Genomic DNA, 27,693 nt, shown 5'->3' on the forward strand with positions numbered 1-27,693 from the left:
CTGCCTCTCGCTCCTCTGAGCTTGTGCTGACATACGATTGGAATAACGCTGCTGTCTTCTGTTAAGTGTTCCCCCCGTAGTAAAGATACATTTTGCTCCCCTTTCAGATGATGAGTGATCACACTGAATTGTTCATCTTTTGGGGGAGGGAAAGAAAAAAAAGTCAGACTTTGTTGTGCGTGCACCTGTTTTTGCCTCCAGGCAGAAGCAGCTTCCAGTGCCTCACTGTTTGATGCATGTGGTGACAGATGCGGTCCGCAGGGGGAACAGAAACATTTGCAAAACATTCCACGAACAAAAGAAGAGAGACAAGCAGGAGACCAATACAGATCTTTAATGACCGACCATAAAAGAGGCACTTAGTGGAACACTTTATAACTTGCAATAGACATCGTGTTTCCCTTTCTTTCTTTAAAAAAAAAATCTGATTCATTTTGCACATTATTTAAAATAAAACTTTGACATTAAAGCATTACACCAAACAAATATCTACCTACAATATTATACATTATAAGGTACGTACAGTATAAACAAGATAAAGCACCTTTGTTGTTCTAGTAAATAATATTCATAATTAAACATTTGGAGTTACAGACACAGACGAATGAGTTATTAATTTGTGTGTGGTATTATCAGTGCATGGGAAGAACTCCAAATACAGGTCTCGGTCTACTGTCATGTCCATGTGTGCACCTGAGTTTATACAATGGAAGCTTTCCTAATTGTGAGTTCTGTCAGCCTGCAGAAGACTGAGTTGGATGGTTTACACAGTATGTTCAATAAAGTCCAGAGAACCCGAAGATGTATGTAACTGTAACTGCAGGTCTCATGTTTTCTTTCTCAGAACAATTGCATTCACATTACATTTAAACATGATGTAGCACCAGGTGATGTTATACAAGTCTTATATCGATGGAACTCAATGCAGTACAGTAAAGATAACTTTTTCATTTTAAAGTGAGTATGCTGAAAGCATGGATGAAAGGTGCATAGACAATAGTCAGGGTCAGTTGTGATGTCTCGTGCAGAAGAGAAAAACAAAAAAACGTCAGGTAACAAATGCAAAATAAACATGCATTTCTCAAAAATAGTATTATTACCGGGGTTTTCAAGTATTTTTTTCCCTCCTTTACATTAATGGAACACAACCTTTAAAAAGTTCAATATTATCCCGAACTAGTAATTTCATGATTGACCCAAAGTTAATACCAGCCATTCGTCCTCACATTTGTGTAAGAACACAAGTACAAAGAAGACATAAAGTGACTATGTTAGGTATTTAGAGATAGCATTTCACAGAAAAGAGCTGTGCAATCGTATTCACCATAATGAATTGCCTTAACATTAATAAGTGTGAAAATATTAAGTCTCTTATTCACAGATCCCACATGCCCCCCTCCCCCCCCTCAGTTTATAGATTCTGATGCGTCCTTCCTCAAAGGAATCTTGAAACTAGTGAGTTTTTGGCCAAACAGCTGACTCAGAAGGAAGTTCTGGGACTCTGCTGTCCGGTACGAGTGACTCTCCATTGTCCTAACACCTAGCTTTGGCCTTGATTTGTGTAGAGGATTGTTCATAGGAACTGAAGACACTTTAGGAAGCACAGACCTCCCCTGAGGTCCTTTTTTGGTTTTAAAATCCCCAATGTGAGGGGCAACAACCTCAGTCTTCTTCTGTACACAACTATCAAGCATAGTCCTTTTTGACTGTAATGTCAGGTTCACAGTCTTGCACTTGGAAACTATTTTGTTACTCACAACATCATCCCGTACTGAGGACAGCACTGGGTACTCGTTGCCTCCATCTGGCTTTCTTTGTAGACAGGAATTTGCACACTTGCTTGGGCGAAACTTCTTTTTGACCTTGGAATCCACGCCGAAGTTCTCTTGTGTGGCCGGAGGGGAACCCCGCTGTGAAGTGTGCGGGGACTTTGTGTCCTTTCTTTTCTTTTGTTGTTTCACGGAGTCCTTGTCCTCATTTGTGGCTGAATCGTTGGGGGAAATCTTGGAGGTGAGGACTTGTGTTGATTCTGGAGCCTTTGTGCCGCTTGCTGCAGTAATGTTCGTAGTGATGTCAGGCATTGTAGCCGATCCAGCGTTGTCTTTATTCTGACTGCTAATTTCCTGCTTGACACCCGATTCCCGCCTTTTACTCTTATTATCAGACGAATGGTTCCACTGCTCATCCCCATCCAGACAGTTTGTCTGATCTGCTGCTAATTCATGCTTTGCAGACTCCGGTGTCTTTGAAGAGATTTGACTTTCCCTTGAGCTGATAAAAGCGTCCTCGGTAGCTGCTGCAGGAGAGGCTGTTTTCCCTTCATGTTCAGTAGTGTCACCTTGCGTAGCTTTAACCATCTCCTCCTCCGCATTCACTTTAGATGCCACCCATGAAGTTGTTTCCGCTCGTATACAGACTGAATCATTCTCCTCTTTCACATCACATGGCTCTGTGATTGATTTCCCAATATTCTCCTTGTATACATCAGGTGAAAGAGTGGGATCGCTCTCCTCTTTCTTGGGTGTGGTGAACTCAGGGGGACTCAGTTGAATATGTCTCTCTTGCTCCTCAAGCAGTCCAGAGCTGTCCTCAGCAATGTCCTCGGTCTTGACATTTGTACCGGTTGTGTCATTGTGGTATTCGTTTGCTGCAGTCTGAGTGGAATCGTCTGCCGTGGCAACAGAGGGTTTAGAAGGTTGTATGTCAATGCTCTGACTTAAGTGCAGTGAACTTACACTGGCAATGCCACTGTCTGAGCTATTTTCTGTCAGACTGTCAGAGAGAATTCTCCTTTTTTTACTCGCAGGTGAATCACATTCATTTTCCTTGGATGCAGATGGTGTGACAGGTCTAAGAACACCACGGAATTTGAAAATTTTGTTCCCCTCTGACAGGTGCTTTTCCATGTGACGATCAAATTGCTCTTTCTTGGAGAAAGTGTAGTTGCAGGTGCTACAGATGAAGGACTTTTTGATCACGTGCATGACATCTGCGCAGAGCTCGCATGTATACAGGGTGGTGTGTTTAGACTCAAATTCCTCTGCCTCCTCGTGAGCACTCTTCAAATGCTCTTTGAGCTCCTGGGCCTCTTGATAAGAGACCGGGCATTTGTGGCACAAGAAAATCCTCTCCAGATTGTGGACCACTAAATGTCGCTGGAGTTTGAACGGTTTGGGAAACTGTTTCCCACAGTGGTGGCAGTCTCTTGAAGGGTCCTTGCAGTTAGGATGCATCTCCACATTTTTAGTTGTTTCTGTTTTGTGGAGAACCTCAAGTGAAGTCAGTGTGCTTCCCTTTCCACTGCTGCTTTTAGCTTTGTGCAGTTTCAGCTCAGCACCTTCTGAAGTCCTCCCCACTCCCACAGCGTTCTCTCCAGCAGTGGCTTGTTGCTGCTCTTTTGTGGAGCTGGTAGACTCTCTGTTGGTTCTGCTTGGTCGGTGCTGCATAATTGAGGAGATAAAGTTCTTGACTGCTGTCTCTTGCATGAAGGAACCTGGAATGCCTAACATTGAACCTTGGGTCTGACCTTTTCTGGCAAACTGTGTGGCGTGCTCTCGTAGGTGCTCGTTGTACATCCACACATCAGATATCTCCTTTAGACACATCCCACAGGTCCAGATACCTGTTTTGTTCTTGGCGTGCTTCTCCCTCAAATGGTCTCTGAGCTGCTCCCTGGAGCTGAATTTGCGCTGGACACACATGTAGCAGGTTGGAGGTGGAGAAGGGTTATGAGACAGTTTGTGAAAATTCAGTTCTCCCAGGGTGAGAAACCACGTGAAGCACACTTTACACTTGTACTGCTTATCTTTGACCTTCATTCCAACATCTTGCCTTTTCCTGCCGCGCCGCTCAGCCACTTTTTTTGACTTTTCATCATCTCTGCTCTCCATGTCTAATGTTTCAAGAGGAGGAGCGACTAGGACGTCTTTACCAGAATCAAAGAACTGGATCTCGGGAAGCTGGAATGTAGTGTTGATGTTTTGGATATCGATGCTGTGGAAGGTTTGAACGGTGTCTGTGAGGCATGGCTCTACAGGGTATCCAGGAGGTGGCAGAGGGAAGGGAGGAGGTAAAGCCTCTGATTTACAGATGTTAGGTTCAGAGGCCACATCTGAGCATGTTTCAAAGCCATTAAAGGGACTGGACTTACTCCATTCACTTGTACTTTTATTGATGGTGCTTTGATCCAAAGAATCGCCACTTAGCTCCTCATGAACTTCATCCTGATGACTTTGATTCACCTCAGCTATTGGTTTGCAATCAGCCTTTAAAGCGCTATTGTGACACATGTTCAGCATGATGGCATCATCGATAGAAATGGTCTCATATTCACAGTGGTTGGGTTGGTTGTCAGAGAAGGTCTCCCCCCTGGCTTCTACACATTCATCTTTAGTTTGCAAGAAGCTTTCAGGAGGAAGGTAATCGTGCGGTACATCTGCAGAAGGCGACAACTTCTGCCTTTTGTTTCTTTTGGTGTAAACTCTCTGGCACTTTTTCCTCTTCGTCTCATCATCTCTGGGGAACAGCTGCGAGAATGTGTTGTCGTCGTCGAGTAAAGCCCTCAAGTCGGGGCTAATGCTGGGTGGACTGACAGGGGAGGAATTCAGACAGGAGAGACGATGAGGATTGTCTGAGGGGCTTTTGTTTCCCTCACATTTTACATCTGCTGACACATTTCTAAGAGTCTTCCCTGCAAGGCCGTCCTCTGATCTTTCCAGATCACTCATCTCATCCACAACTTGCAGAGTCTTTTTGGACTCCTCACATTCTTTGTCAATCTCCTCCAAAGATAGACTTTTCATCTTATTATCTGAACACAATTCTAAATGCGTCTTTGTTGTGCTTACATGTTTCATCAGCTGTGTGTCAGCGATCTCATTTAGCTCAACAGAGTCACTAAGCACAACTTGCTCTCCCTCTGAAGATTGGTGTGTGTTTTCACAAGCAATGTCTGAAGTGACATGGTGAGGAATTTCCTGCGTTTCAGCAATAGCTCTGTCGTTGACATTAATCTGGGCAGATTTACTGTACTCTTGCATTGTGCTGCTTTTGAATTCGGGAGTTATTGCTTGAAGTATGTCTGTTTTGATTATTTTCAGAAGCTCGTCAGAGAAAGGGTCAGAATTTCCATTGCTGCTCTTGCTTTTTCGTGCTTTGTTGGTCTTTTTTGCCTTTGCTGACAGTGGGGGGTTTTGAAAGCCCGTCTCATTCATCGGCACCCCACTCTTCTCACTTGTCATTTCCTCTGAGACTGACTCCTTCTCCGCTGTTTTAGATATGATAAAGCTATTTATCCCAGGCTGCCCATCTTTTTTTGTTGGGAAACAAGTCAGTGACTCATCTTGTAGATTTTTCTCTGTACTTTGAGGTGGCTCGTAAATAAATGCAGTTCTGTGTTGACTTGGTGTTGTGCTCTGCAAGCCGACATGTTTTTCAGCTCTGACTAAATGCTTCATGGCCTTATGTCTTTTTAAACCTGGGACAGTTCTGAAACACATAAAACAAATGTCACACAGCTCTTTACCCTGTTGAGTATTGCTGTGCATCTTCTTTTGTGGTGTCTCTTTCTGTGTTTTGTGAACCACTGAGCACTGGCCAGCATCTACTGTTGGTAGCTTCTCTGATGGGTCTGGTGGAGGGGGGGTTTGTTTGTTTTCACAGATGATGAGGGGTTTAGGGGTGGGCGGACCATCTGAAAAGCCTTTTTTGAGGACAGTACTGTCTTCAGTGGGTGGCTCATGGGAGTTTAAGTTCTCTGTTTTGTCTTCATGCAGATGGTACTGTTCATCAGGTCCAGTTGAATCCTGAAAAACATGTATTCCTGCCTTTAAATTAGCAGTGGACATTTCTGCTCTTTTGATTTCAGTTGGGACACCTGCTGAAAAACATGTTAATTTCCCTTCTTCCTGGAGGACCACTCTATTACCTGCTGTAGGATCTGGGCTCACTGACAAAGGGTTGGTTTTATTAAAAATCATCACAGGGTCGACACTCAGCGTAAATGTTGCACATTCCTCTTTGGAGATCATCTTGGTATGTGGGTTTTCTTCAGGTTTTCCTGCAGGTGATATTGGGATGTAGTCGAATCGCGGTGGTTCATCAGGGAGGCTGTTGTAGTTAAGAGGGCTGAGCTTTAAATCGTATATAAGGTCACTTTTTTCAAGGCCATTTGCCGAGCTTCTCACAGGAAGTGGAGAAGACACCGCCATTTCAGAGGTGAGTAGTTTACAGTTCATGAGTCTCAAGTCCAGCTGAGAGGCAGTGAGCAGAGAAAAGTTCATATCTGTTGGTGTAATAAAATGATCTCCGTTTACATCCTCTTTGGCATTTTGATTGTTATTGTCCGTCACAGGGGAAGCCACTTCCTGACTTGAGCCTTGATCAATAGACTCACTGCATTCATTTTTTGACTCGGACGTATCCTCCTTTCTTACATATTCCTGCTCAGCTCCTTCATGAGGTGTTGATAAAAGAGGACTAACAGGTGAGGCAGTGTCTACAAAAACGCACTGACTTTCCTCTGCTTCTTCTCTGCACGGTGAGTTCTGCTGACTTGCCATGAAATCAACAGGAAGATGCTCCTTGATGACTTGAACATTCAGCATCTCTTCTTGCTTCCGAACCTCAAAGATGAGGCTTGTTTCGGTTTTTAATGACTCATTAAATGGAGCCATTTGGCGGGGACTGCTGTTAATGATGCCATCAGACTGTGACAGGATCAACAGATTGCTTTGGCTCTCTGTAGATTGAGTGTCATGGAGAGGTGAGCAGCTGCTCTTTGTACTAGCTTGCATCGTTATTGGACTACAGGGCTTTTCTGTGCTAACTACCCGCTCATGCACATCCTCCTTACAGTAAATGTTTGAAGGGCTGCAGTTTTTAGAGAGAGCAAGTTTAACTAAATCATCTGGATTTGATGTTTCAACTGTTATTTCCTGAACTCTGCTGTCTGAGCCTTCCACTAGTAATTTATCAGCATGAGCCAAACTGATGTCTTCAGGATTTCCATTAGCTGATTGTTGTTGTTCCATTTTCTTGACAACGCCTGAAGTGGGGTCAGCTACAACTGCCTCTGCTTCCTTGCAGTCATCTGAAAGTGAGTATTCTCTGCTGTCACTGTTGTTTTCACTCTGTGGATTTACACTGTCATCTGCATTGCTGCCTGACTTCTCCGCTCTGGGCGAGTCATGTGACATCACACTTGAGGGGTGAGCGGAATCCGTCAAAAGTCTGCTCGCGGAGATATTCTCCTCCGAAGCGATTTGAGTCTCTGCTTTGTAATTCTCGCTCGTCGTGGGTTCACTTGGCTGTGATGAAATTGGCTGGTTGCCACCGACTGAAGGGTCAGTCTTGTTTGAGAGGGAAGGCTGTGACTCATTGAGAATGAATTCAATTTCATCCTTCCGCTCATTGATATTTGGATGTGATGAAATATTCTCCTTTACGGTAATTGCTTCCTTTTCACAGCGATCCCCTCTCTCAGCTGCATCAGTGGCTTGACATTCAGTTTCTTCACACTGTTGACTTGTGAGAGAGTTGGCATTTGGCTCCTTGTGTACCGATATTACAGGTTCTTTTTTAAATATAGAGCCAGAAATCACCTCTAGGCTTTTCATAAGGTTTTCTGTGTATCTCTTCTGTTCTAAAATATCTTCTTTTGTTTCAAGTGGAGTCTCTTTCTCTGCACTTTTCTTCCCTGACATTTGCTCAGAATGATGCTGTTGGCTTTCAAGTGCAGCTGGGTGATTGTGAATTGGAGTGTGGGGGCCATGGTGGTCAGCCACTAGCTCAAACTGGAACGGACTGGTCCATGGCAGTGTTGGCTCACTGAAGGGCCCGGTCAGCATCCTTGGTGCATCCATTGCTTGGTCTGAACAAGTCATAGACAAACCATCACCTTTGCTCTCACACTCATCACCGAGTCGTAAAGGGGATAATTTGATCATCTGCAGCTGCTTTGGGACATCCTCGGTGAGAAGGGACGGGCTTTCCAACTTGGTTGTCTGCAGCTGGTTTTCAAGCTCAGTAACTATTCTCTTAATCTCAAGTTCATCTTCTGAAGCACAATGGTTTGCATTGTAATCCATTATTTTCTCAGACATGGACAAAGAATCAGGACCAAAATCTGGCTTCTTCACATTTAATTTCTCAGAATTGATTTTATACTGAGATATGTCATCTGGCAGCACTGGATTACCCAAGTTCCAGTGTCTTTGGTCCAGAAAATTTGAAAAAGTGGATTCAAACTCTTCTTTTTTATCTGGTGTGTTCTCTATTGAATGAAACCCCTCTTTCTGAATTGGCATCTCAGAGTAGAGACCACTGTCAAATCCTGTGAGGTCTCCAAACATTGATGAGGTGTCAAATGAAAGTGGGGATTTCATGAGTCCTTGCTCTTGGTCCAAAGGGTAGGGTATGAGGTGGAGAGAATCTTTTTGTATCAATGGGCTTTGGCTTTCAGGAGGGGAGAGGCACACCTCATCCATCAAAGACTGGCAAAGAGACCCAGGTTTGTGTGTGTCTAGGTCATCGACTTGAGTAACAGTCTCTTTCACAATGCAGACACTGTCACTCTGTTTCTTCAAGGTGGTGGGGCCTGATAGCTCAGGCGGTATGGCTCGGGGCCCCTCTTCTCCCTTTCCTTTTGTTTTCCTGTCAGTAATGAAATCAGCCTCTTTGGGGATGGTGTGTGGGTCAAACTGTGGTGTCTTTTTTGTGCTACAACACTGTGCTGGTTCTTCTTTGGAGGACATACTATGTTTTTTCTGTGAGGTGAGTTTGTCTAAAGCAACAGCTGAGACTGCTTCCTGTTTATAAGCTGCTTTCTCTCTGTATGAGGTCTTTATTTGATCTCTTGCTTTTTGCAAAGATGGCATGAGATCAGCAGCTTCTGCTGTTGAGTGATGCTTTTTTTGATGCTCTGTATTGCTGATATCAGGGTTAATGACTTTATCTGTATTGTACTTTTTGACAGATTTTGTGAATGTCAGTGCAAGTGTGCTGGACTCTTTGAAAAGCTTCTGAGGGGAGGAAGTGTCGTGGGATCGCTGCTCCAGACACGCATTCTTTTTGTCTAACCTCTTCTCACTGTCAGAGTCCGTCCGCTCAGTGCTTTTGGGGCTGTAGGTGCCGTCGCTTGAAACGCTCACAGAAGTGCTTAACTCGCTGCTTGTGGATGACCTGCTTCCTCTTCTCCTCAGTCTTTGCTCAAGACCATGTTTTTCAGGCAAAAGAGCCAATTCCTCACTTTTTTTCATCTCAAAGCACTCCTGTGACTTATGTCTCCATGCCGCCTGGTCCCTTTCGCTTCTTGCCCGCCATTTGCACTCTTTAGTGTATGTGTATTTACAGCGACTGCTTTGATTAAGTCGGCCTTGGCTTGCTATCTTTACGGGCCCACATTCATCATCCGAGTCTGACACATAGTCGTATTCTCCAAAGGCAGGGTTTTGCACAGAGGGAGTAAGTCTCTCCATCACCAGGGAGAACTGAAGGTTTTTGGTTCCTTTGACATGGAGCTTGTGAAGTTTGTTTTTCTGTTGAACAATTTTCTGAATAAGTTCTTTGCTCCAGGTGCCCCCTCCGGCGTTCTTCTTTTTGCTTTCTCTCGCTCTTGAGGTCGGAGATGTGGAAGGTTGAGAAGGCGCTGACCCTCGCGGGGTGGAGTTTTCCTGAAAGCTTTTCACACCGCAGCGCTCAGAAAACTTGCTAGATAGAAGAAACCGCTGTGTGCTGGTGTTCTCATCTTCACTCTTGCACAGTTTTTTGGCCTTCTTTGCTTTGCTCTCTTGTTCCCATGTCTTTTTCCTTGAGACTAGTCTTGAATTCTTATAAGACATATCTTTTTTATTATTCATTTGATCATCTTTCTCCACTTTCATGGACGTTTGGTCATGGCTCTCCAAATCAGTGCCATAAAAATACTTTCCTTCTGTGAAGGATTTGTCTTCAACTGCTTGTTTATTAGTGCTCTCAAACACCAGGGCCTCCTTTGTTTTCAGAGATTGTTTGTTTGATGATGTTTTGACAGTGGTGAGTTCATCATCAACAAAGGCATCAATAAAGCTGCTGTCTATCTCTGCATTGTCTGACTGATATCCTAGTCCATTCAAAGCCTCTGTTATCAGGCTGTCTAACTTGGGATCCTCCATTTCTAGCTCTGGCAGAGGAACAGGTAGGTTTCCAGAACTGGAGAACAAACTGAGTTTCAGGGGATCGTCTTTATTGTCTCCTTTATTATCACTGTCTGACATCAGTTCGCCATTCTTATTCAGGCCCAACAAGGAGAGGTGAAGGTCAGACGGACACCGTGTGGGTGAAACATTTGACACGGCTGATTTAACTGCGTCTGCGTGGAACTTCTTGGTGTCCTCCATCTTTGACACATCTTTGAGGTCAGTTTGTGCGAATGTGTGCTGGGCGCAGTATTGCTTGTGGCCCAAAAATGAAGCCAAGTTGCTAAAATTCTGATCACATTGTTTGCAGGTCAGGAGCACGTCCAACTGGTCAAGATTTGCTGTGGCCAGTGAGCTGGCCAACAGCTGATGTGCAGAGTATGGTGGTGGAGGCTGATGGTGCTCCATCCCAAAGCTATCTATGTAGCCTTTGTTAGCATCTATAGATGTCTTTGGAAGCGTGCTGTGTTGCTGATAGCTGTTGGCGTCTTCTTTGGCTCTGTCTGCTGCATAAGGAAGGATTTGAGGAGCATCAGAGTGAAACTGATGAGACTGTGTGCTCAGGTGATCTGAGTGTAGGTGAGCTTTACTTTGAGAATGATGATAGAAGGAGTGAGAAGATGCTGACTTTGACATGAGGCTGTCCTCAGAGCTGATGTTAACTGGGCTTGTGGAGGCTGGGGAAAGAGAGGAGCAGGTGCTACTGGAAGAGGGGTTTTGAATTGGGGACGGCAAAGGAGATTCATAGGGAGAGACCATCATCAGCCCCATAGGGGAGACCTGTAACTGCGGGTAGCTGAAGTTCCGTGCCGGCGTTCGTGAAATGGATTGATTAAGTCCAAAATAAACAGTCTTGCTCTTGGACTCACATACTTGTGGATGACCCATCTCTACTTTAAATGATGCGCTTGGGTTACTGTGCTTTACACTTTCCTGTCTTTGGCTGAGAAACCCTTCACTCCCTCTGCTGTTCTGAAAAGAGCTGGGCTTTTTTAAGGTGCTGCTTATATGTGATTTACTCTCGTCCTGCCAATCAGAGGGGGAAACAATGTAAGCCAGTTTCTGATTGCTCACCTGCCTTGACAGTTCTATTCTGTTGGTGTTAGCCATGGCGGGAGGCAGTCGTATTTGCTGCCACAGCATTCTGCTGCTTTTAGATGAATTTGGCCTTTGCTCAATGGATGACAGGTTCTGAAAGGAGAACTTCTCACTCACATCTGTGTACTGAGGGGTGTTCTGATCAGCTGGAGAGTATGACTTATTACTTCCATCCCACGAGTGTGAAGTTAGCCTATTCAAGACCTTGATGCTTTTATCAAAAGGCACTGACCCTGTGCAAATGCTGCTTACTGGAGGGTTGTTAAATGTTCTGTTGTGAAAGTGCATCGGGGAGCTTGGACTCTGTGAAATACTTCCTAAATGTACACCTCCTTCACTGGGTGTTCTTTGGCTGGCAGCTGCATCTTTAGGATGACAGTTTCTCTTACTCCCTGAGGTGATGGCTGCATCCTGGCTGTCTGCCTGTAGAATGGTGTCTCTACTTTCAGGCGGGAGTGTCTTCCCCTGTTCTGATGGCTGTGAGCTGGAGCCCAAGCTGTCACTGCTGGCTGAGTCTTCACTCAGATTCCTGGGACACTGAATGGATGATGCCATTCCTTGAATAAATTGTGACTGCGGGAGGAGGGGGTAAGAGTTTCTGTTCTCTGGCTGAGGATCACTGTTGAACTGCGCGCCGCTGTGAGCGATAGTTTGCCCATCTCCAGGTGTAAAAGTGAAGGAGTTGTGGGCGAGAACATGGCCCAAGGAGGAGCTGGGGAAGTCATGAGACTGGGCATTTTGTTCACAGGGAAAAGCAGAGGGGATGGATTCTTCAGATAAATGATATCCATAATGAAACGGGGCAGGCGCAAATCCACCTGCCTTGCTGGCGTCTGGATGTGCAGCAGGCTTTTGTGAAGAAAGTCCAAAGTTAGCACCATTAAAAGTCCTTTCAGGAGACTGCCATGTATTTGATCCACTCAGCTGAAAGTCAGTGAGTATCAGCTGGTTGCTTGGCTGTACGCTGTTACTCTCCATTGACGCTGGCTGCTGCTGCTGTGACAGGGATGGGTGGTGATTGGATGACGTTCCGCTTGAGGAGCCCAGTGCCTGAGAGGTATAGCTCGGGGAGGTACTGTTTTGAGGAGTCTCCTGGAAGCAGTGGCTATAATTCAGCTCCTCTTGCTGAAGTTCAACCTGTCTCTCTGGCACACTGGAAATGTAAAATCTATAGCTGCCAGAGACTGGGCCACGACTGGTTTCCAACTTCTTGGGTGGCAAAACCTTCTGTTGTGGGTAGGCAATGCCAACAGTGCGTGGATTTGTAACGCTTAGTCTGTCCAGCTGCTGTGGGTTGCTACGCTCTGCTTTTCCTGACCGCTTCCCCTTCTCTCGGCTTCGACCCTTTCCACTGGGTGACTGGGGACTGCCTTTCCCGCTTGACCAAGTCCTGTCAGTGGCAAATTTTGATCTGTTCTGCAGTGATTTGAAGTCAATCTTCCCTGCCTGCTGCGGCCGGATGACAGCTTCACGCTGCTGAGAACAGTCTCTTTCCTTCTCTAGTTTTTTGCCTGTGGCCCCTCTGCTGAGTTTGGCCTCAGTGCTTGAAAAGTGCTCGGAAGATTCCTTTGTGGTTGTGTCACTTTGCTGTTCCAGCGCTGTCCCGTCATCCTCCTGTTTGGACTCAGCATCCAGCTCTTTGACGGCATGCATTCGCTGAGTCTCTCCTGCCATGGTGCACAATCTGTGCTGCAAAGGCCTGGTCCTCAGAAGTGCTATCTGGAAGACAGAGTCATTTTATTCTGGGTCCTGGGTCTCACTAAACATCCAGTAGCAGGGACAGCAGGGACAGGGCTGCTTGCTGCAGGTTCATCTCTTCACTCTCATGGTGGATTGCAGATTTAGCGCAAAAGCACAAGAGACCTGAAAAAGAAAAGAGAGCACAGTCGATCAGATGTTATGTTTTTACCTCATAGTTTCACATACTTTGAAAATAGTAATAGTAATAAAAACTGATCAGAACATTCAAAAAGATAGAAAAAGCTCCAACGTATTAATAAAGGGAATATTTAGTTCTGGGTTTGAAGGTTTAAATACAACATTTCCTTTCTCTGTCTGTAGAGAGCAGTATTGCATCACTAGACACAAAAATACTTTGCATGGCTAAAAGTCCATTTCAAAATCCAGCCCCACTACTCCTCAAAATACTTTTAACTTTCCTACTCCTAAAAGCAAAAAGAATAATTTTCCGACAAATAAATAACTGCCTTTCTGAGTTCTAGAGTGCTGCTTGACAGCTGTGGTTTGATGGTCTTAACAGACAAAATCCTCTGTGAAAACAATTCCATGAAAGCAGCTCAGTTTTTAAAAAAGATGAACTCCAGTGCTGAGGATGAGAAAATACAGCACATTGGTCCAAACGACTGTGCCAGAAAATGAATCACAGACTCCTTATGAGCAGGGACACAATGCCACAGTGTTCCTTCTGCTACAGAGGCCTTCAGGTTTAGATCATGGAGGAATATTGAGGTTTAGCCAGCCAGCTCTTAGACAGTGGGAGCTGCGGGCACACCGATGTTTGCAGCCTTGCCTCAGGCATCCCAGACACAGCTTCACAAGTCAGAGTTTACTTTGGCTATTTGATTCTTTTAAGGTTCATCCAAATGAAACCTGAAGTTTGCACCAAAATGTAATTTTTGGTGACCAAACTGCCGACCTACTTTCCTGTCTGCCTCCTCGGGCAGTTACCAAGAACTAGGAAGGTAGAAGTTCATTATTTAGCTTGGTTTTTTGGCTACTCTCCACTCTACTGCAGTACCTTCAAGCAAAATCCATTCCTCATTTTCAAGGGTGTTCCTGTGTCTTTATTGGTATTTACCTTTAGGGAGTATGTACTAATTGCATGATGAAATACCAGACGTACTGTATAAAATTTTTGGCATGTGAGCACCGTTGCAAGGTGCTCCCATGGGGCACCCTCGGGCAAAAAAAATACAAAAAAAAAAAAAACTCAATATAATACTATGAAACACGCCCAGTGCGAGATGCGTTTGCCCATCTGCACCATAAATTTTCCGACCAGCTGAAAAGTGGTCAAATGTGAGAGAGCTAAAAGATTCTCTTCATATCTCCATCCTCATAAATCTCTGAGAAATAGCTTTTTAACCTCCCACTGTCATTCTAGGATTAGCACTTGATTTTGTTTCTTTCCTGAAAGCCTCTTTATCAGCGCAGAGACTTACTGTTTATCATGGACGTTATGGCAGGGCATGGATTTAATTGCATAAAGAGCTCTGTCTGACCACATTTCCTTCTTTTTAAGTATCAAAGCTAAATGCACTCAGCATTTAAACTAAAAAAATCCCTTTTGCAGTTATTTTTGTATTTTTAGCCATCTGAGTGACTCCATTTAGCTGTTTGTGCAAAAACTCAACATTTATTTCTTTTGAAACACAATATAGTATTTTTTAAATAGAGCTTATCTCTTGACCTAAACTCTTAGCCAATAATAAGACTGCTTGACGTAACATATGGGCTGTTAATCTGGCAGATAGACAAATACACCAAGAGATGGATTTTCTTTTAGCTCAGGCAACATAAATAATTCAACTATGATCACCAAGAAATGCATATAAAGTCTTGTGAGGAATTAAAAGCCTGTCAGGTCATGAAGTTTGTTATCTTGTTAAAGTAAAAGCCTGCAAGGTGGATGGTTATGACTACTATATATCGCAAAGTCTGATAAGTGTTAATAGTTTGTTTTCTTTAAATACTTTCTAGGACAAGGAAGATAGAATTCAGAGAAGTATGCAATAATAGGGTTCGATGCAAACATCTTTAGGGTCAATGTTTGCAACTGCAGACCAGTGGATGAGAACAAAAAAAAAAGGATTTAAGTTTAACCTTAAAAAATTGCAGCCTGTTATCTGATTTCTTGTATCATTCTCTGGTATATCTTAAAGTAGACATAGGTTAAAAAAATTCCAGCAAAATTAATTTTTACGAACAATAGCAATGTCAATGCACTAAAGCAATGACTTGATTTCTTACAGCTATCTTTTGTACGTTTTTTAAAACAAAAAAAGCATTTTGATAATTTCAATTTTTTTAAATGCAGTTGTTTTTTCAAACCAAATTGGTTTGAGTAAGAAAACTAAACTAAGAAAATCAATATTTAATTGGTGCCCTTCTGAGCTGAAATTGAATCGATACAGAAGTTTGGCGATGATATACTGTCCTACTTCCCACAGGCATAGCTGAGTGAAAGGGAATATTGAAGTTTCAAAGTAGCCCGGTTTAGGCCTGGTTGTGAAAAATCACATCCTCTTTAAAGCTTTGCAGAATCTGAAAGCCAGAGTGTCTTCTGCTGAATTTGCCACTGATCGAGGAGATGGGGGTAACCGGGGGCAACCGGCCACGCCAGCATCTCCAGCAAGTAACGCGGATGCTGCCGTGGAAAGTCAACAGTCAGTATTGTAAGTTATAGTTGCAATTGTATTTGTGTAGGGTGGCTGGTGGGGTCTGAGTCATTCAGCAGAGACCTCCAGCAACCAAAAAAGCTTTCTGAGTATCGCAAGAACCTTAGAGAAGTAGCACCAATGCCTGAGCTGTCAATGGGCACACAGTGAGGGCTCGTTTATATACTTACAAATGCCCCATTGACTTCCCCTTCCACTCTGTGTAGCTCTGTAATTCTTCTCTTGTCAGTCCCCACATAAATCAAAAAGATGTAATGCACAGATTCTACACAACTATACATAATAACCTTTTTCAGACATCTCCTTAAGATTAAGTAAAAAGTCTGGAAGACTTGCAAACTGAGCTAGAGATCAACTCTGGAGCAACTGGTCTAAAATTTGTTCCATAAAAAGTGTTAGGGTAAAGTTTATAAGTCAATTAAGCCTGTGAGCGAGTGGCTCTCTGTGGGTTTGTTCTTTGGGCCTCCTATCAAATCACCAAATTTCTCAAGCACTGGCGCCCCATATGGATCAACCACAACACCACCCTGATGCTTAAGACTGCAATGTTTTACTGGTATATTTGTGGTATAGACACATATGTGTTTTTGTTTGTGTGCACGCATCTAACTCAAAGGAACCTGGGTGAGCGTTTTCTTTATGACTCTCCAAGAAGGTTTGTGCTAGTCTTTTCACAGGAATGAGGGAGCGGGTAAAAAAAGGTGCTCGAATGAAAACTCAATTTCCTGAAAGTCTTTCTCCTGTCATTTTGGTTCAAGATGTATGTGGTGTTGGCTTGAGTGAATAAATGCTGGTAGCACTGTGAAAAGGCCTCTCCATTTATCACACTCGTGCATTACGTAGCTCCATTGTAGCTTTTATTTTCCAAGACTCCAAAACTCCAAAATACTCCAAATACGCTCTAAATCTCTGTAGCTCACTAAAAGCCTAACAATTTAGCAAGTCTTTTCATCAGAGCTACTCAGGACTCCTGTTGATGTTTGCTAAGTAATCAGAGAGCACCCAAAGGAGATCAGAAAAGTTGGAAAACAGAAAGACTGTGCAGCAATTTACCATTTAGTTTGAATCTATAACAGCACATTGCTACTGTATTTTTCAGCGTTTAAGTCTAATTTTTTTTGCATAGTTTGACCAGGCTTGCGACTTATATTCAGGAGCGACTTATATGTGATTTTTAAATGAATAAATACATAGGCTTGTTATTTTTCCACTAATGACCAGGTGCCCTTTTCGTCGTTTAAAGGGCACTATAGGTGTTTGTATCAGTATTTGCTACTGACAACAACACAGAAGAAGAAGCACCATCCAAAACAAACATGGAGGAGAATCTTTTCATTGTTTTTTATTGATGATTGCATTGAAAATCACCACACAGACGCTTGAAAAACATCCAAAAACTGACTAAAGACAGAACAATCTGTTCAAAGCAGAGAGTTAGCTGAGAAGGAGGATCTAAGGGCAGGGATGCCCGGTTTAGTTTAGTCTGTTAGGTTTAGCAATTAGCAATTGTTTTTTTTTTTTTACTGATTTTATGTTTTGTACAATTATTGAAGCCTGTTGAGACAACTGTGTTGTAATGTTGGACTAAAGTGAATAAAACTGAATTAAATTGAAAGAGGGGTCCTAAAATATGAAGCTCTGATGAACTGCAGGCTGTCTAACTGGAGGGATGCAGGGGGTGAAGCGGCAGATTGAAAGCTGTCTAACTGTTCCCCTCACACCTCTTCCAGCACTCTCGACCTAGCAAAAGGCAATGCACAGTGAGTATGGCTGGCCCTGCGCCCGAGCAGGGGTGAGCTGCCAAAACCTCGGTCAGCATGCCTGACGATTCTGTATTTTTGGAAACATCCATTATGCAAGCATTTTTGCTTTTAAGATCTCGGCATTTATGTCTTTTTTAAAGGCAAGCGAGGTGGAGACATTAGTCAGAGAAACCTTTTTAATTCTGCCTCCTCACAGCTAATTCATTCACTCGCGCTTGATGTGAAATACACTAGCTGGCTGCTACTTTGCAACTCAACTAATCTCGATAATTAATGAGTCACCTGTTTTCCATGCTGGCAAACATTTGAATAAACATTTGCAAACCTGTGAGTGCTCCCAATGAAAGCGTGAGCAGTTTCACCCCACCTCCTCCAACCCAAACCCCACCCTTTTCTCATTGTGGTTAACTGCCTGGTGGGGAAGACACAGCTAACGTGACTGTACATTTCTATGTGTCTGTGTGTCAAAGAGGTTTTGGTGTGTTATTACAGAGTCTCCCTCAACACCCCCCTCCCCCTCCAAGTTTTTCCTCCTACTCAGACAACTTTTTCCTTTATTTATTTTTTTTCCTAACCACTGGCTTTCCGTTTAGGTCTGTTTCCATATTGCGGATCACAACATTCCACAAACATGATGGAATTTTTGTCTTAGAGCTAAAAAGGCTAATTTTTTTCTTTTATTTTTGACCCCAATTTCCCAGATTTCTGCACATATATGGAATTCGACTGGTGCCTGTGAAACAAACAGTGTGCTACAGACAGTTAATAGGGGGAGGGATATTACTGAAAGGCAATCTAGACAAAATTTCCTGACTCCCACTTATAACAACAATTTCCTTATCCTTATATCTTTCTTATAGGTGTCATTCCTCGTGCATTCCATTTTCAGTGTGTCAATATTTGCTTTTTTTTTTTTTTTGGCTTGGGCAAAAGTATTTGGTTGCCTATTAAAATCATTACGTTTTTATTAAACGAGAGTAAAATCCGGCTGTAGATGAAGACAAGGGTTCATTGTGGGCAATTTCTATCCATGAATGACAGTTTTAACCAAAAGAAACACACCGACTTGTTACACACATACACGTGTAGCTCTTACTATTGTAGATCAGGGTCTCCTTTATGGCCCTCAACTAAAGAATTTTGTTGTCAAACATGACATGATGCTTGGAGGAAGACTTAAAAATGAAATGTTAGAAAAAGGTGAGATGGGACTAGCCTGGGAGAGCTTAATTTAACTCAATTTACTAGCCGTTCACAATTACACTTATCACACACAATCATATAATATCACTTTGAGTAAGTGACCTGTGATGAATTGGCGACCTCTCTAAGATGACAGCTCAGATAGTTTCCATCCCCTGTGACCCTGAGCAAATGCAGTAGGTACAAAATAGGAACAGATATCTGAACTCACTGAACTAAAAACCCCTGAAAGTCTTCTGTCTTCTGCAACTTCCATTGAACGTTTTATGTCTGTTAGTGCTGGGCCGCAAAACTACACATTCAACTCAGTTTAATTTCACAAACTCAAAACTCAATTAGACACAATTCCATTAAATCCATCCATTTTCAGAATCTACTAAATCTCCTTTGGCAAGGGTGGGAACAGGTCGCCATGTCTGTTGCACGGCCACATCTGGGTCAATTTGGAGTCACCAATTAACTTACGAAGCAAGCTTTTGAACTGTGGGAGGAGCCAGAGTTCCCATAGAAAACCCAAACATGCATCGAGAGAACATGCAAACTCCAAACAGAAAGATCGCAGCTGGGATTCGAACCAGAGACACTATGCCACTGTGCAGCTCGCAACTCCATTAAATATGATTTTTTTTTATATACAAAACCATATTTTTCATGTTAAAAAGTAATTCTGGTCATTTAAACCAAAAAAAGAAAGAACTTTCATTGGTGAAATTGTTCATTTTTATCTTTAAAATAAACAGGAAGTTGCAAGAAAATGTCTTAAACCCTTCTTTAATGTTTGTTTCTGAAGAACAAAATTGATGCTTGATTCTTTATTACTTACAGATAGAGTAACTGAACCATTATTATGTCATATGTTGATTATATAGAAAAAGCCAAACAGGAGAAGTTTCAAAGTGGAAAAATACTATCCTATACTATATGCTATTTTTTGTTTTTTTTTGAAAACATGTCAATTTGACCCATAACATTAAAAGAAAATCTGTTTGTGAATTCAAACATTGGATATTATATTTTATTTCCCATTCCATTGTAGCTTGATTGCTCAGTTGGCTGTGTGTAGGACTGGCGCGTGGGATGGCAGGGTTTGTTTCCCAGGGGGCACAATGAGCTTCATCCAGGGTGGGTCTTTACCTATGCCCAACTATGTAGCCACAAGGGGGCCCAAGTCTAGGTCCTCCCGTGCTGGTCCCCAGCCCGGATAAAACACAAGGTTGTGTCAGGAAGGGCATTCTGGTGTAAAAATCTCAGCCAAACCACCTATGCAAATCAGCTGTCACTGATTCACTTTGGCGACCCTTGACGGGATACACCAAAAGGTCAACAACAACTTTCCTGTTCCACCAATATCTTTTCAGCCCATTACTAATCTAAAGGTTCAGTTTTGGCTGCCCTGGTTGCTCTGGCCATAAAACCCAAGGATCCATAAGTCCAGAACTCTTTGGTATTTCTTTCCTCTTCCTCATCAGAACAACAGATGGGGTCAAAAATGATGAAACCAGATTTAGAGAATGGATCTGCCACACATGTAAACAAGGACTGATGGTAAAAATATGGCTTGAACTTAAATCACCCGACAAGGAAATAATAAATCTTCTGGTTGAATTGCCCATTAAGGAGAAATTATCCTTATCAAAACTGACCCAAAATGTTTTTTTTTTTATTTAAGCTCAAAATCTTCATCACTTTTAGTTCATGAGAAAGAGGGTCGTAGACACATCAAAGGTCAGCACGTTTAGCGTATTTTAACTTTTGTGTCTGTCTATTATTTAAAAGTCCATGACTGATTTGGGCTACTTTAGAAAAATATCACAGAGGAAACGTTTTATTAGAAAAGGAACTTTATGTTTTGCTTCATTACCTCAAGGAAGCTGTATAATCTGAGTGGAGAGTATAGGGCCACCACCACATAGGTGAAAGTCCTGAGATGAGACTGGGCCTGCACAGGCAGAGTTACAACCCAAGTATCAGTGGCCTCTGGGGACCCAGCCTTTTCTTACTGACCCGTCACCCCGCCGCTCATGAATTACCCAACAAACTCACCACAGAAAAGCATGTACAGACAGGCAGTACTGCAGAAAACTGCATCCTGATGCCACAACCGCAGCAGCCTCCCGACCCTCATACATAAATGCAAAAAAACTTGATATTATTTGTACAGTATCACAAAAGGTCGTGATGATTTTCACAGGTGACATATCGGTGATGGTTTACAGAAGGAGCTAATGTTCTGAGCACTTAGGAAATTGTATGGTCTTCTGCAAAAGATCTCATACAAATCAGCCATCAAACAAAATTTTAAAGCAATTCAAGTGTCTGAGTAAAATTAATGAGCTAAGGCAGGGGTCGGGAACCTATGGCTCGCGAGCCATATATGGCTCTTTTGATGGTCACATGTGGCTCGCAGACAAATCTTTAATTCAATTTTTTTTTCTTCATCAGACCAGTCCTTCTCGTGCGCGATGCGATGGCAGAGGCGCGCAGTAGTAGCGGTGCTTAGAGAGACAAATCTGCGCCAGCACTAGTATAAGTTTAAAATTGTCTATTAATTCACAGAGTTTGTACCACCCGGAAACCTGTGAATTGCCGTGCCTAAAACTGCGCGCTCCCGTCTCTGAGAAAGAGCGCGCAGTTGCGGGGACGTGTGAGGGAGAAAGCAGAGGGTGGGGGTGAGGGGTTGTGGGGACCGGCAGCAGGTGAATCGCGCAGGGATTGTAAAAACGTAAAACCCACTGCCTGTCACCCACTGCAGCGTGTGAGTGTGTGTTTGGCTCCAGGTCCGCATGTGAGCAGTCTGTCTCACATCTACAAAACATTCATACCAACCTAAGACCACGTTTAAAGTCTCAACGCCTGCATGAAGCAGAAACTCACCACGTATCAACCAGACTAGACCATCAGCAAAACTACCACGAGAAATACTCATCATTTATTAGCAACAGCATAACAATGTTATTAAAAAGAATCCACAGACTTATTGTACTTTAAAAATGTTGAAATTACATCAAATGCACACATTCACTTGTATTTTAGTTTTAAACATATTGTCGCGGTCTGAGTTGGATGGCTGTTGGGCCGTATTAAAAGTTCTGGAGTTCATGGAACGCATCGATCAAGCAGAGACCTGATTGGCCCTCAGTTCTGTCGCTCAGCCTGTTGTTAGGTAGTTTGGACCAATGGGGTTCAGCTATGGGCCGAATAAGGGAAAGGGGAGGGCTGCAGCGGGAGCAGGGGAATATAAAGTTGGGAGAAGCTCTCTCGTGTCGGCGGGAGAGAATAAGGAGCTGCTGGAGTAATTGTTCGGCGTTTGTTGCGGTCTGCAGTAACCCGAATAAAGAACCTTAAAAGAGGTTACGTCTCCGTGCCTCAGTGTGGGAAAGGGACACTACATTATTGAATGGCTCTTTCGAAATTACATTTCAAAATATGTGGCGTTTATGGCTCTCTTGGCCAAAAAGGTTCCCGACCCCTGAGCTAAGGTAAGGTGAAGACCACATAAAGCAGCATTTTCTTAAAACAAAAGTGGCATTGTGGATGTTTTTTCTCCACTACACATCCTTTACACCAAGTAATATTATGAAGTGGGACTTTCAGCAATCGAAAGTGGCAAAAATCCACTCAAGAGTATCAGGAGCAAATCTGTTAAACTTCACAGTGCCTTCTGGCCACACTCATAACCTTTCACCTTCAGGTAAAAGACTTTTCCATGTACGACAGAGATTTCTCTGCAGTCAGACAAGAGGGCTGACTGTCGAGTACTGACATGCAAATGCAAAAGGGATTTTTCCCTTAAAGCTTGAGAAAGTGGTACACATAAACGCATCACTGCCAAAGAAAACAAGCTAATTTTCACCAAATACAGTTTTCCTGTGAGACTAAAGAGCCGACAAATCTACACAAGAACCGTTTGTAAATGAACCTTTCGTCTAAGTTCACGCAAGCAATTAAGGGAGAAGAATATTTGGGATTTTACGTAAATGCACTAGGCAAGTGACTGCATACTCCATTCAGTATAATTGCACATATGTGAATCTCTTTGAGTGAGGTTGGCTGTAATTAAGCACCCAGCACAAGTGCTTTCTTGAATAATTTTAATAAATTTAATGTGCGACTGGCACGCAGAGCTGCAAAGTGTTTTAGTTCAATTTTGTGCTGGAATGACACGCTGCTGCATGCATATTTGAATCAAACGGAGATCAGACTGGTGACAGGAAGATTCATTTCCGATGTACAGGGCGCCAAACTGTGTGCTGTATGTATGTTCAGAGGTTGGAGTTACAGTCAGCAGAGAGGGTTAGAGGCAAGAAGAGGGACTTAAAAAAACACCATCACTATACTTCTATCTTCTTCAAAGTACAATGCCAGATGCACCGTCACGGATCTTTTCTTCCTTCTGTCTTCACGCTCTCTTTATTTCTCCGGCCCACTTCTACTTGAAAGCAAATTTCTTGATTTTGGCATTTGGCCACAGGAACTAAAGGGGTGGGGTTTGGAGCTCGGAGGAAACAAAAATATTTATGGAAGATTCAAGATGAATGTTAGTGGAGCAGACGCATGATTGGCAGTCATGGCTTAATGCTAGAGGAAACACTGCTAACTCAAAGAATAAGATCATGAGCTGAGGTTATTTGGAGTTAAGTGCTTTGGGGGCAAACTCAAGAGGTTTTTCTCTGCAGCTTAATGCTAGATCTTATGCTAAAAGAAAGGTGGAAAGGTCACTATTTAAAGAAAATAAAAACCTATCAAGCAATATTTTTGTCTTCCCCCTTTTTAATCGAAATTTATATATGTGTCTAAACCAGTAGTCCCCTGGCCAATATTAAAAGGGAATTCCAGGCTAATGCGCTTGAGTCACTACCTGCATTTTACAAATATACTCTCCTCTCTTTCAATAGCTCAGGGAAATGTCCACACTGAAATTAAAATAGGTCAGGTTCTTATTTCAGGCAGCCTGCATTACACATTTTATAAAAAAAAAATAAAAAAATAAAGCGTTACAAAACAGCGGGATCTTGGTTTCAGCTGGGTATACTTTAGCAGAGTGGTGACCAACTGAGCTGAAATCTGTCAAAACCTTTTTGTCTTTCTCAGTTCTCAAGCCTTTATCCGATCACCACATAAGCATCACAGGAGCTGAATGATCTGCCAAAAACTCACTTCAGTACATTCAACTACACGACCAGGGAAAAAATGTATGTATTTTACATCATTGCAAAACAACAAGAATGTAACCGAGCTGATGGGCGCAGTGATACACAAAAATGGCTTTGCCTGAACAAACACCATTAAAGAGCGGTTCTATTTTAGGATCCGAACACTGAGGTCTACTTAAGGTGCACAAAGTGGTGCTTGGAGACAATTACAATGAATGCTGGAGGAACAAAAGCCTTATTCAGTACAAGTGAAGCAGAGCGTTGCTGTCATTTAGTGAAAATGCAGCACGATCACTATTTCTTTACAGTGTTTGTTCGTTCAGCAATACAACAGAAAAGACTGAAGGAAATCTTGTTAAGAGCCCATCCTTAGTAATGGTCTAAACAAGCAAGGAAAATAAAAGGGAAATAAAGGTGATACACCTCTTTGAGCGCTTCACATTCTTGCAAAGGACTTTTTTCCACCTCTTTGAGTAAGGACCTTTTATCTATAGCTGCAAAACAAATTAAAGTAAACTGGGTAGGGGAGCGGGGGTCTTGGAAGATCATGAAATCCGATAATGTAAAACACAGTCCAGCAATTTGGCTTGAACAATTATGCTGCCTGGACAATCACAAAGGCACAATAGCTAGGGAGAGAATTTTGGAGGCAGGTTATGAGGAAAAGGAGAAGTCAAGCAGAGAGAAGACAGATTCCAGCTCCCAGAGCTCCAAGTGCAGACTGTCAATCTTCCTCACATTCAGGTTGGGCTGATACAGGAGCTTTATATGCAGCTCTCAAATGCAGTTCAACAGGTTCCCTTGTGATGGGGAATGGAAAAAAAATCTACAGGGAGGACTGAACTCAGATTTTTCAGGCAAATAAACAGAAACCACATTAACAAAGAATGACTTTTCAAACAATTTTCCCAATGAAATCTTTTGGCAATGGCCTCAGCGCCACTGTGTTGACCAGATTTTGGGTCTAATTTTAGTCTTAGTGGGTAGAAAATTTGCAACACTTCCCTGCATACCAGTGTCGCTTTGCGTTTACTTAAAAATTTCCTGGACATCTTTTAATCCCATCTGCTTTCATCTCAGTGCCCTGTCATTCCGCTTTTGTGTGGGTGTGACTTTTATCTCCGTGCAGCTGCGGGAGGACTACCTGGTGTGTCGCTGTCCTGAATGAGACCGAGGCGTCCGCTGTTGAAAAGAAGCTCTGTGCTGCATCTGCAGATCAACTTACACGTCCACTTCCTGCTTCCGACCTGCTCCTCACAGGCAGCCCTGTGTACCAAGGCCGAAAAAAGCTCACACAGAGGGGTTCAGTCCACCCAGGGGCCATGCACAGGACCCCATTCATTCTCTCTACAAAGCTCCTCCCTGACCGGCCTCAGGATAGCTTTATTAGAAAAATTCACAAATATTCCTCCTTCTGTAGCTCGGAGACAAAGTTGATGCTCGTCGCCTCCTTTCAAGTTTATTTGATGGACAAGCTGTGTCAAACTGGGAGAACAGCATGTGCCAGTGGCAATTCTTTGTTTGATGCTGATATCTAGGATGGACACCACTTTGGAGTCTGACCAAAAAGTAGAAGCATCAGGATAACATCAATAAGTCTCAAAGAAATGCTACACAAGTCAATCAAACAAAGATCCCTGTCTGTGAGCAGGTGGGTATTGGAGTCGTGCTGCTATTCCTGGAATGCTTACTTTGTCCCAACTAGGCCTGGCAACAGAAGGGAGGACGGATGGTCTCGAAAAGTGGAGTCCACCTGAGTCAGACTGTTTACACAAGAAACACACGAGGGCCAAAGGGGCAGGAGTATTTAAGATTCTTAAGGAAACAGTGAAGTGTGCAAATAACTGTTAAGGCAAACAAACCCAGGCCCTTAATGATGAGTCTGTCACTGTACTGGATGTTTTTGCTCCCCCCCGCCCCTGCACACTGGAATGGGACGGCCAGAGCCATTGCTGGTTTTCACCACCGCACTTATTGGGCTGTTAGACACTACCTTATTTTCCTACTTTAAAGGCATTAAAGCAGCACCTGATATGTCCATTCCTACCAGCAGGATAGGAAAAACATTTAGCTTTCAGACTCCCTGGGCTTCCCCTTGGATGTCATACTCTGATGAGGGTTAGAAGAATGAGGCTCTGTCCAGCCTCTCCAAGAAGCCATTCATGGAGCCACAGCTTGACCACAGAGAGCACGCAGAACTGACCCATGGTGGCTGTAGCGGGACCAGTACTGGTCCGTTCTCTGCAGTCTCAACACCTTACAACATCAGTATTGATCTAGTCAATCAAAACAACACTACTACTGAAGCTAAAAGTCGACTGATTGCACAGGATCACTGCTAGGTCTCAACAATCCTGACAAGACCACCTCTGATTCCTCTCAGAGGAAAGCCTTCTGCAGTGTCACACTCACTTGGCTGAAAGCCTCCATGGATAAAATGCTCAACTCTGTCTGTGAGTGATTCACCACAGCCAGCAGAGACACTGCTGTTACTGACAGGGTTCAGGCTGAGGCGTGGTACTGCATCGAACGTAACCAAACCTGTGTTTACAGGACTAATCTCTGGTTGATCAACAAACCCAGTCAACCCAAGCGACTGCACATTCTCTTGGACTCTCCACATTGCCTTTGCCAAGCTGAACAGGAGGCGTTATTATTGGTCAGCGGCTGTTGAATAAACCAGAGGCCCTGGCACGGCCCATGCTGTTCCCCTCAGACCTGTTCAGGCTCACTGGAGACCGCTGCTTGAGGCGGACATAAAGAAAGTTGCTTCTGTGCATCAACTGTGAAAAAATGCTCCAGCTTCACATGACTGTGTGAGAAACCGGTGGCCACGCCAAGCCAAAGGGTGACCAAACAGAATGTTGTGTATTTAAGAACATTTTTCCAAGCCAGTATTTTTTGAAAAACCTACAAGTCCAGGTATTCTTTGTATAGTATTAACTAAAATGACAAAAAAACAAACAAAAAAAAACGTTCCTGTTTCAATTATAGAAAAGACGTTTGATTTCTAACCTTTCCGAGGATGATTCATCAGAGAAAATAGATTTGTTCTGCAGCAGCCCTGACAATACTATGGACATTTTTTGCTGAAAGCTGCTTTTAGTAAATTTCCACTTAAAGTCCTACAATCACATTTTGATCTTTTTTAAAAGCATTTTCAGTTGTCTTACATTATGATTATGCCGTTTTTATGCAAACGGTATAATCTTTTCTAGGACAAAGAGTGTGCAGAGCAGCAGGACTTCATTGGTGTGGAATTAAGCCTCCGCTGATATCCTAGATATCCTATCATCCCTTTGTTTAAAACTCTCTCCAGTTAGCATACAGCCTCTCACAACCCCAAGGTAACATTTGAGGCGCAGCAATTATGGCGAGAAATATTGGTGCCATCCAGCCATACAGTTTAGAGCCAGTTGCCACCTTAAAAAAGGAAAGCAAAGACATTAATGTATCTATTTGCCTGCAAGTGGATGGATCAGAATGGAGCAGAGCAGGTAGAGTTTGACCCACCAATTTCAGTTTCTACGTCACAAATTTCCAACTGCATTTTTTCCCCTGCTCTGATCGTCATGATAAGAATAAAGAAATACTCAGAAATGCAATTTTGAGAGTAATTTCCTTCTTTCTCCTCCATTATAAGAAAAATACACCAAATACAGAATTTTCATTAGAGTGGGTTTTTAAGGCTTTACACATAAAAAACAATAGCTTTTATCTGCTTTGTACCAGCAGTTTACCTTTCATCTTTTCTAAACAATATTGCCCAAACTCCCTTTTTTTTCTTTATTCTAACCAATTGTCTTGGATGTTGAGTGTTTTGCTTGGGACAAAAACTAGTGTTTAGACCTTTCTGGTTTTTATACTTACGATTCAGCAAGCA

General features: G+C 43.0%; 1 protein-coding gene across 1 annotated transcript in view; it reads right to left on the reverse strand.

The window, feature by feature from the left end:
• Positions 1-318: 318 nt before the first annotated feature.
• Positions 319-27,693, reverse strand: part of znf469 (zinc finger protein 469) — a 72,935-nt gene continuing 45,560 nt past the window's right edge. Inside the window, exon 3 of the mRNA XM_078948890.1 lies at positions 319-13,136. Within this exon, the coding sequence (XP_078805016.1) occupies positions 1,407-12,947 (11,541 nt within the window). The 5' untranslated portion in view covers positions 12,948-13,136 and the 3' untranslated portion in view covers positions 319-1,406. The remainder of the gene's footprint in view (positions 13,137-27,693) is intronic.

Source organism: Oryzias latipes, chromosome 6 (assembly GCF_053564925.1).
Source record: "Oryzias latipes strain Hd-rR chromosome 6, Olatipes_Hd-rR_3.1".
Classification (NCBI taxonomy): domain Eukaryota; kingdom Metazoa; phylum Chordata; class Actinopteri; order Beloniformes; family Adrianichthyidae; genus Oryzias; species Oryzias latipes.